Raw genomic sequence first — 10444 nt, 5'->3', positions numbered from 1 at the left:
TCAAGTCTTTGCTTCAAAAACAATTGAGCCAACGCCCTTGATTTCCACCTTGGACGCGTCCCCGAACCGAACCGTGCCTCGAACGTCCATGTTCAGGTCTGAAAACAGGTCACGCTGCCCAGTCATGTGGTGTGTTGCGCCTGAATCAAGGTACCAGCTACCAGCCATCTCTTCATCATCTGCTCCCAGATAAGCACGCGCACGTGGCTCAAAGAACTCAACGCGCTGCGCTATATAGTTGAGCTCCGGCGTGCTCTGTTCCATCTCAATGAAGCCGTGAGACAGAAACAGAGCTGCATCTTCCTCACACTCAGCAAACTGGGCACGCCCTTCATGTCCTCCTTGCTGCCCAGCTTGGTTACCGCCGCCACGGCCTCCTCCACGGTTTCCGCCGCCGCGTCCACCATGATTTCCTCCCCTGCCGCCGCGCTCTGTTCCATCACGGTGCGGCTAGGGACATTCACACGCCCAATGCCCTTCCTGATGGCAGTTGAGGCACGTGTTGGGGCCAACACGGCCGACGCCATTGCCTTTTCCACATCTGCCGCCACGGCCAGCACCTCTGCCCCGTCTGCGTCCACCTCCACGGCTGCGTCCTCCGCCACCGCTGCGCTGGTTCTTGAAACCAGAACCGCCAGCTTCTTCTGCGCCTTTCTTCTCCTTCCTCAAACATGCATGCCACTGCTCCTCAGTGTACAGCAGCTTGCCATTGATGGACACTGGCTCTGTCACAGCTTGCGCTTCACGGTCATCCACCGCCTTGAGCCTTCCTGTCACCTCTTCAAGCGTGAGCGCCTCGAAGTCGAGGAACTGCTCAATGGCGACGACGATCTACGCATACTTGGTCGGCACCGTGCATAGAAACTTTTCCACGACACGCGCCTCATCGATGTCCCTGTCTCCATTAAGCACCAGCTGCTGGTGCAGAGTTGACAGCCGTAGGGCAAAATCCTCCACTGGCTCACCAGGCTTGACGTCAATGTTCTCCCACTCCCGACGCAGTCGCTGCAACATCGCTCGGCGGACCCTGTCCACACCAATATGAGTCGCAGCGATGGCATCCCATGCCTCTTTTGCCGCCGCCTTGTCGAGGAGCGGGAGCCCCAACTCCTTGGGCACAGCAGCGATGATCACCTCCAGAGCTCGCCTGTCGTCGCGAAACTGCACTGGGCCTCCTTCGACAGCTTCCCAGAGGTCGTGCGCCTGCATCCTGAGCTTCATCGTCTGGCTCCACTCATAATAATTGGTCTTGTCCAGCATTGGCCATGATGTGCCGCTGCCGGAATCGCGGTAGACCACCCTGCCTTGCGGCGACTCATAGCGACCGCCGCCACGACGCCTTCGGTCACGCAGTGGTGACTGCGAACGGCACCTGTCCCGCGGCGGAGTCCGCGGCCGCCGGTTCCTTCGGTCCTCCTCTTCTTCTTCCTCCTCCTCCTCCTCCTCCTCATCTCCCTTCTCTGCTGCTATCTCCGCCCGCAGCTCCTACGCTGTCCTGGCCGCTGCCTCCGTGGCTGCTGCAGCTTGCTGTGCCACCTTGACAGCCAGCGCCACCGCCTCCTCTGCTGCCTTCAGGCGCGCAGCCCTGCCAGAGGGGTCGCCTAGCTCGCCCTCAGTGGCTCCCTTGGTCTTCCTAGCCTGACGCTCAGAGGAGGTTGACGTCATGGAGAAGATGAGAAGGTGAGAAGGTGTCTAACCTAGTCTCTGATACCAATTGTTGGAGGTAACAGAGAAATAATCAGCCAGGGCAACTCTCCCAGATGACTGCATTGCAATATATAGAGGATAAGTACTGCATTGATTACATACAGCTCACTAGAGCTTTAACTAGACAGAATAGCTGCCTGGGTACCCGCACAACTCTTGGGCTACCCAAGGACTTAATGACATAGATTAACTAAAAACTTAAATACACTAAATGTGCCTGGGAAGCAGGGCTTACAGCTACAGTCAGCACTGAACTCACCGGAGTTCTGCATGCTGCTCTCTCTCCTGCTGTGCCACCACCTCCGTTCCGTCTGCGTGGTTTGTTTTGCGCTAGTTTTACTTATTAGCTGACTAGCTGTACATTTTGGAACGAACAAGGTATTTTAGTTTCTTTTTATTTACTTTCTTTGATTTGATTATCTCCTTTTTTATCTTGGGATTGGGAAGGTGATGGTCGCCCTGCCACGGAGCAGGCATGCGATTATATTGATAGAAGGGTGTAAAGTTTTTGTATCACATCGGGTGTTGTATGGGGTATTCAGATATTAATAAAAAAATAAATTACAGAATCCGTGAGTAATCCGCGAGATGATTTTATTAAGCCTAATTAATCCATCATTAGCATATATGTACTGTAGCACCACATTGTTAAATCATGGACTAATTAAGTTTAAAAGATTCATCTCGCAAATTAGTCGCAAACTGTGCAATTTGTTGTTTTTTAGTCTATATTTAATATTCTATGCATATGTCCAAACATTCAATAGGATATGGAGTAAACTTTAGGAGGGAAAACTAAACAAGGCCTGACTCGGTACGTAAATCTGCTGTTTGGAACATGCGTGCACGTACACTGAATCACTGATGTATATATCAAATCAAAAGCTGTAAAACTCTGCTGTGACATTACATTTAGCCTTTATTTGGATTTATTATCTGCTAATAGTTAGTTCTCTAATAACTCATATATGATATTAGCTAGCTAACTCATGGTAGAGGTTGGAACTTAGTTCCATTATAAAAAAGCTAGCTAACTCATATATAATACTATTAGCTACTCCTATTAGCTAGGTGATTAAATGCAAAGTGTTGTAACACGGTCTCCGAGAGTGGCGGAGACCTACGTGGCCAGCAGTTCACAGAGACGTCTCCAACCACCTACCTAAGCAAAGGTCCAGCTATCACGCCTCCAGACCCAGAAAGATGATGGTTTCTCAGACTGCTTGCAGGACACTGCCGGTGACCCTGGCACAACCTCCGCCCTGTTAGCTCGTAGGCGTCTCCAGGCGGAGGGGGCGGAGGTCGCCCTGCTGCAAGGCTAATCAAGTGTTGTGGGGGTATTAACCCCTATACCCTTACGGCTAAGCTTGGGCTGGCCCGGATCAATGGGTTCAGTCCACCCGAAAAACGACGTGCGGCTCGGTCCACCTGATCGGAGTCCCGCACAAGGAATCAAGACGGATTTGGCGACCAAGCAGGATCCTGGTCAGTTAGAATAGGAATCCTTGTCCGGCCACATATGGCAATTGTAACTGACTAGGATTAGTTTCCAGATCTGTAACCCTGCCCCCGGACTATATAAGGCGAGCAGGGGACCCCTCTAAAAAACATCTCTCATTGACATACAGCAATACAAATCAGACGCAGGACGTAGGTATTACGCCTTTTTGGCGGCCGAACCTGGATAAAACCTCGTGTCTGTCTTGCGTCACCGTCTTGTTTGGGGCTTGCGCATCTGTCTACCGATAATCTACTACCTTGGGCATACCCCTAGGTAGACTGCCGACCATATTTCGTCGACAGTGGCGCGCCAGGTAGGGGGTATGCGTACTGCTCTCCAAGCAAACAAGATGGTCATCATCTTCGGCTCCATGGCTACGCCCAACGGCCTCACGTTCACCGTCGGCCAGATCACTTGGACTACCGGCCCTGGCGTCTCCATCGCCATGACCGCGGAGGAGGCGTGGATTCAACCCGCGTCGACGACTACTTCACCTGCATCGGCTACGGCTCCGACCACGGTGAACACGGCTCCGACCACGGTGAACACGGCTCCGACCACGACGAACACGGCTCCGACCACGATGGATCTGGCTCCGACCACGGTACATCTGGCTCCGACCACGCCCACAGCCACGCCGACAACCCGTCATCCGCTTCCCCGCTATAGAGGAAAGCAGATCGACGACACCAACCTGCACGACTCCATCGATCGGGTCGGCATCAAACTCGCTGAAACCCTAGCTCTGGTAAGTACGATTCAAAGCCAACCTAATGAGCAGGTAACAGCTCCCCACAACAGATCTATCCGACCGGCTCGGGCCAGTCGTCCTGCACGGCTTGGAACAGATCTTGTGGTCGTATCTACTCCTGAGGGGCGCTCCGCTCGTCGCCAGCCAGCCTTCGCGACGGGTCTCTGACTCTGTGAGTACGAAGTCCCGATGGAGAACCACCAGGTCCAGCCCTACGGCCTGCGAAACGCTGCCTCCAGCTACGCGTACAACCTACGACGCCGCTCGGACCTATGTTCTATCCACCGATCTCGGCCAAAGCCATGCAACATCGTAAACATGGTCCGGATTGAAGATTATCAAGAAGGATCCGTCCACATAGTCCGAGAGGGTGACTCTAGCTCCTCATCCGGCGTCTCATCCGGCATCGCATCCAACGCATCTGTCCACACCGAGCTTCAGCGTCACGAAGATGAAGGCGTCAAATACGATCTGGATCTACCAGACCACGCCCCGGGTTTCCCCCAATTTCCGTCTTTCCCGCCAAGACGAGGGGATTTGATCCATGTTGTTAGCAACGACGAGCCGCCAGCAATTGGTGAAACAGAACAAGAAAAGACTGCACGCGAAGCACGCAATATTGACCGGTTTAATCGCCGGCAAATCGAAGCTGAAGCAGACCAGGAGGCACGACGCATAAGACTCCGACCTCGTGACCTCAACAATGCTTTCGACAGGGTGGGGGACAAACAGGTCTTCAAGACCCCAAGCGCCAACGTGGCCGTCGCCATGGCGACAATGCAGCGGTTGCCCAACACTCCCGAGACCCAAGCAGTCCGTGATGACATACAAGCTTATCTGACAGCTGCTATGGCTCAAACCACGGAGATGAATCAAGCCCGGGCCCCATCCGTTTCTGTTGAATCAAGCCACAGCCGCCAATACTCGAGTCACTCACAGCCACTCAACCAACGTGGCTCGTGCAATAACGACCCATCAGACAACCGTCAAGGCGGAAACGGTGGTCATGATGGTGGTCAGGACGACAACCGCCGTCGGGAGGATAACCGCCACGACGTTCGAGACGACAACCGCCGAGATAACCGCGACAATCGCCGTGATAACCACGGTCGCAGGGCTAATCCAGATGGCAATCGAGATCGCCGCGATGGCAATAACGATCTCCGCCATTACCTCGGCGGACGTGATCTGCGTGCTCGCATCAACCAGAGAGCCGACGATCATGCATCCCATGAAAGCTATCGCCGTATGGAGTATGACACCGCCCACAGTCCGCCGGGTCTGAAGCAGTTCACTCCACACCTACGCCAAGTCATATGGCCTAAGAATTTCAAGCTCGAGAAGCTTCAGAAGTACGACGGCAAGGAAAACCCCGAATTATGGGTCACGCTCTATGAAACTGCGTGCCGCTCAGCCATGGCCGACGAGCACGTCATGTCTAACTACTTCCCAGTCGCTGTTGGTCATGCAGGTCACCAATGGCTGGTTAGCTTGCCAGCGAACTATTTTGACTCTTGGCAGGAGCTCAGGCAGGCCTTCATCGACAATTTCATCGCTACTTGTGAACAACCCGGCAACAAGTACGATCTGCAGCGGATCCGAGATCGGAAGGATGAACCACTGCGCGAGTACGTTCGGCGTTTCTCGGAGATGCGCATCAAGGTCCCATCAATCTCCGACAACGAAGCAATCGAGGCTTTCATCACCGGCCTCCGCTTCCACGATGCCCTAAGAGACAAGCTCCTCCGGAAGAGACCCGAATCAGTCACAGCGCTTTTGGCCACCGCCAAGAAATACGCGGACGCTGACGACGCTAAAAAGATAATCGTTGAAGAAGCAGCAAGGGTTCCACGCTCCGACCACCCTCCACGCCGCGACGATTACCGCAGCAATCGTGGTTGGAACGACAATTTTGACCATCGCAACCAGCGCAATGACTCCCGCGACCACCGTGATCAACGTAATCAGCGGCGCAACCGCCGTGACGATTATAGAAGCAAGCGTGCTCGGGAAGACGATGGCGAGGTCAATACCGTGAAAAAGGGCAGCGGATGTCGAAACTACGAGGACGACTACGCCAAAGCATTGAAAGGACCCTGCCAGCTCCATCCCAAGTCGAACCACACCATGGAGAATTGCCACGTCCTCAAGACTATCTACACGCGTCAACAGGCTCTGGATACGTCCGACAAGCTTAACGACGCGGGGGAACAGCGCAACGAGGACAACGATGACGACGATGCAGATCCTCGTCATAAATACGTCAAGCCGACTGATCGCGTGCACACCATCATCGGCGGCAAGGTGTCCATTGAGACCAAACGAGAACGCAAGCTGCTCGCCCGCGCTTGCTTGAACGTGGCAAAGACCGACAACCTTCTCACCGATCCGCGGCTTCCTCCGTGGTCTCACCGTAAAATCTGCTTCAGCAGGAAGGACCAATGAGCCGCCATACCCGAGCCAGGGCGTTTTCCCCTGGTCCTCGATCCTTGTATCAACAAGGTTCAATTCGACAGGGTACTGATCGACGGCGGCAGCTCCATTGACATACTGTTCAAGAACAGCCTGCCCGCTCTGAAAATAGCCCAGGCGGACCTGAAGCCGTACGAGGCACAGTTCTGGGGTGTTCTCCCCGGACAGAGCTCCACACCTCTCGGGCAGATCACGCTACCTGTGCAGTTTGGGACTCCGGACCACTTCCGCACCGACTACGTCAACTTCGTGGTCGCTGATTTCGATGGCACCTACCATGCTATTCTTGGTCGACCGTCGCTCACCAAGTTCATGGCCATACCTCATTACAGGTATCTGGTGCTCAAGATGCCCACTGAGAAAGGAGTTTTAACCCTCAGGGGCAACGTATACGCAGCTTATACCTGCGAGGACGATAGCTTCAAAATAGCAGAGGCCCACGACCTCTCTATTCGCATGGCCGAGACCATGCTCGACGCTAAGAAGACCCCGGCCGACCACTTGGAGATCCCAGAGCTCAAGGCTCCGTGCAACAACATCAGATCCAAGGAGCACAAGATGATCCAGCTGGTCGAAGGCGATCCCAGCAAAACGGCCCTCATCGGGGCCGACCTGGATCCCAAATAGGAAGACACGCTCGTCAGGTTCTTGAGGGGCAACGTGGATGTGTTTGCATGGAAACCTTCCGACATGCCCGGTGTACCTCGGGACTTGATTGAGCACTCCTTAAATGTCAACAGCAAAGCCAAACCAATCAAGCAGAAGCTACGACGGTTCGCTCGCGACAAAAAGGAGGCGATTAGGGTAGAAGTTACACGGCTTTTGGCAGCCGGATTTATCAAAGAAGTGTATCATCCGGAATGGTTAGCCAACCCGGTTCTCGTACGCAAAAAGAATAATGAATGGAGAATGTGCGTTGATTACACTGATCTCAACAAACACTGCCCTAAGGACCCCTTTGGCTTACCTCGCATAGACGAGGTCGTAGATTCAACCGCCGGTTGCGAGCTGCTTTCCTTTCTCGATTGCTACTCTGGTTATCACCAGATCGCTCTCAAAAAGGACGACCAGATCAAGACATCTTTCATCACGCCTTTTGGCGCCTATTGCTACACGACTATGTCGTTCGGGCTCAAAAACGCCGGTGCTACCTACCAACGCGCTATACAGGCCTGCCTCAACGACGAGATAAAAGACGGCCTCGTTGAGGCTTACGTTGACGATGTAGTTGTCAAAACCAAGGAAGCACATACCCTTGTTGACAATCTGGAACGCACCTTCGCAGCCCTTAATACGTTCCAATGGAAATTAAACCCAAAGAAGTGCATCTTTGGTGTCCCTTCTGGCATACTGCTCGGCAACGTCGTTAGTTACGACGGCATACGCCCTAACCCGGAGAAAGTCAAAGCTATCTTAGACATGAAGCCCCCAAAAAAGGTGAAGGATGTCCAGAAGCTCACCGGATGCATGGTTGCTCTAAGCCGTTTCATATCAAGATTAGGAGAAAAAGGACTACCGTTCTTCAAACTGCTCAAATCGTCCGAGAAGTTTGAGTGGTCGGAGGAGGCAGACGCTACCTTCACGCAGTTGAAACAATACCTCACTTCACCTCCGGTACTTACTGCTCCCAGAGAAGACAAAACTCTCCTACTTTACATTGCGGCAACCGATCGGGTGGTTTCCACTACAATAGTGGTCGAGCGCGACGAGCCGGGCCACGCCTACAAGGTACAGCGGCCAATTTATTTCATTAGTGAGGTACTCAACGAATCCAAGACCAGGTACCCGCAGATTCAGAAACTGCTCTACGCCATACTGATAACATCCCGAAAGTTGAGACATTACTTCGATGGATATCGTGTGGTGGTCATGACCGAGTATCCTTTGGGGGACATCATTCGCAATAAGGATGCGAACGGGCGCATCGTCAAATGGGCAATGGAGCTATGCCCCTTTTCCTTGGAATTTGCAAGCCGTACTACAATCAAGTCTCAGGCACTCATCGATTTCATCGTCGAGTGGACAGACTTAAGCACGCCTGCCTCTCTGGGATCCGACGAATATTGGACGATGTACTTCGACGGTTCTCTCAACATTGACGGTGCGGGAGCAGGAGTTCTTTTCATGTCACCATCCAAGGAGCAGCTCCAGTACGTCCTTAGGATTTATTTCCCAGCATCTAATAATGCCGCCGAGTATGAAGCATGCCTGCATGGTCTACGCATTGCGATCGAGCTTGGAGTTAAACGTCTCTATGTCTACGGAGATTCAGCTCTAGTCATCAACCAACTCAACAAGGACTGGGACACGACCAGTGAAAAGATGGACGCATATTGCAAATCGATAAGAAAGCTGGAAGGCAGGTTCTATGGCATCGAGTACATACACGTGGTCCGGGACAAGAACCAAGCAGCAGATGCGCTGTCAAAGTTAGGATCATCCCGAGCCAAAATCCCACATGGCATATTCGTCCAAGACCTGCTCACGCCTTCCATTGAAGACGAAGATTCAACGACCAGCAAAGTTTCAGACCAGCAATTAGTGGCTACGGTTCCGGCGCCAAGCACAATCGAGCCGCTTCCGACCACTCATGAGCCGGACTGGAGAACGCCTTTCATCAAGTACTTGACAGATGGTAGCGGTTATATCGATCGAACAGAAAATGAGCGCCTGATGCGTCGTAGTAAGCAGTATTTGCTCGTCGACGGCAAGTTATAGCGCAAAAACGCTAAGGAGGAAATCTTGATGAAATGTATAACCCAGGAGGAAGGCGAGCACCTCCTAGACCGAATCCACTCTGGCTCCTGCTGCAACCACGCAGCCTCGAGAACACTGGTCGGTAAGGCTTTTCGAGCAGGGTTCTATTGGCCGTCAGCAGTGGCTGACGCAGAGAAGCTAGTCCGCCGCTGTGAGGGTTGTCAGTTCTTCTCCAAGAGAATCCATGTACCAGCACTTGAGATCCAGACGATTCCAGCCTCTTGGCCCTTCGCATGTTGGGGACTAGACATGATCGGGCCTTTCAAACCAGCTCCTGGGAAATTTATGTGCGTCTTCGTGCTAATTGATAAGTTTTCTAAGTGGATAGAATACATGCCTCTGGTACAGGCATCATCAGAGAAAGCTGTCACATTCCTCGACCAGGTCATCCACCATTTCGGCGTGTCCAACAGTATCATTACTGATCTGGGTACTCAGTTCACCGGGAACGCTTTTTGGGACTTCTGCGATGAAAGGAGCATAGTTGTAAAATACGTCTCGATGGCGCATCCTAGAGCTAATGGACAAGTCGAGTGGGCAAATGGCATGATCTTGGATGCATTGAAGAAGAGGATGTACAGAGAAAATGATAAAGCTCCTGGAAGATGGCTCAAGGAGTTACCAGCCGTTGTCTGGGGCCTCCGAACTCAGCCCAGTCGTAACACCGGCGTCTCACCATACTTTATGGTTTACGGCGCTGAGGCAGTCCTTCCACCAGATATAGCTTTCAGATCAGCACGGGTAGAGAACTTCGACGAAGGCAAGGTCGACGAAGTACGGGAGCTAGAAGTCAATAGTGCAGAAGAGAAAAGGCTTGATTCCTACGTACACACGGCCAAATACCTTGCTGTTTTGCGCAGGTACTACAACAAGAACGTTAAAGAGCGTTTCTTCGTGGTCGGGGACTTAGTCCTGAAGTGGAAGACGAACCAGGCTGGTGTCCACAAACTCGCAACCCCATGGGAGGGGCCCTACATGATCAAGGAAGTCACACGTCCAACGTCTTACAGGTTAGCTCATCTAGACGGCACGGACGTACCGAACTCATGGCGCATCGACAAGCTTAGACGATTCTATGCTTAACTACTGAGATATGTACTCTACTTACATTTTCGATTTATTTTAATAAAGCAATTATGATTTCTCCGACCACTCTAATGTGTCACTACGAATTTTATGGATATTCTGACTTAGCCAGTACAAGCCGACCACCACTCCTTCTATGGTTTTCGGAGCAGGTCCTGTCTCCGGTTCCT

General features: G+C 52.6%; 1 protein-coding gene across 1 annotated transcript; it reads right to left on the bottom strand.

Annotated features, from left to right (window-relative positions):
• Positions 1-1221, bottom strand: LOC136511255 (uncharacterized). Its single transcript, XM_066505392.1, has 3 exons — positions 842-1221; positions 309-660; positions 1-255 (listed from the first exon to the last, which is right to left on the bottom strand). Exons 1-3 carry the CDS (start codon positions 1219-1221, stop codon positions 1-3), a joined length of 987 nt encoding a protein of 328 aa, XP_066361489.1.
• Between the last annotated feature and the right edge of the window lie 9223 nt (positions 1222-10444).

Source organism: Miscanthus floridulus, chromosome 16, assembly GCF_019320115.1.
Source record: "Miscanthus floridulus cultivar M001 chromosome 16, ASM1932011v1, whole genome shotgun sequence".
NCBI lineage: Eukaryota > Viridiplantae > Streptophyta > Magnoliopsida > Poales > Poaceae > Miscanthus > Miscanthus floridulus.
This window is presented reverse-complemented; position numbering and strand designations above follow the sequence as displayed.

Excerpts from the sequence above, each read along its gene's own strand:
- LOC136511255 (XM_066505392.1), bottom strand. The coding sequence starts at position 1,221 with ATGAAGCTCAGGATGCAGGCGCACGACCTCTGGGAAGCTGTCGAAGGA. Across the intron at positions 661-841 it reads CTATGCACGGTGCCGACCAA|GAGAAGAAAGGCGCAGAAGA; the intron begins GTATGCGTAGAT and ends TGTTTGAGGAAG. Across the intron at positions 256-308 it reads GCGTGCCCAGTTTGCTGAGT|AGCACGCCGGAGCTCAACTA; the intron begins GTGAGGAAGATG and ends GAGATGGAACAG.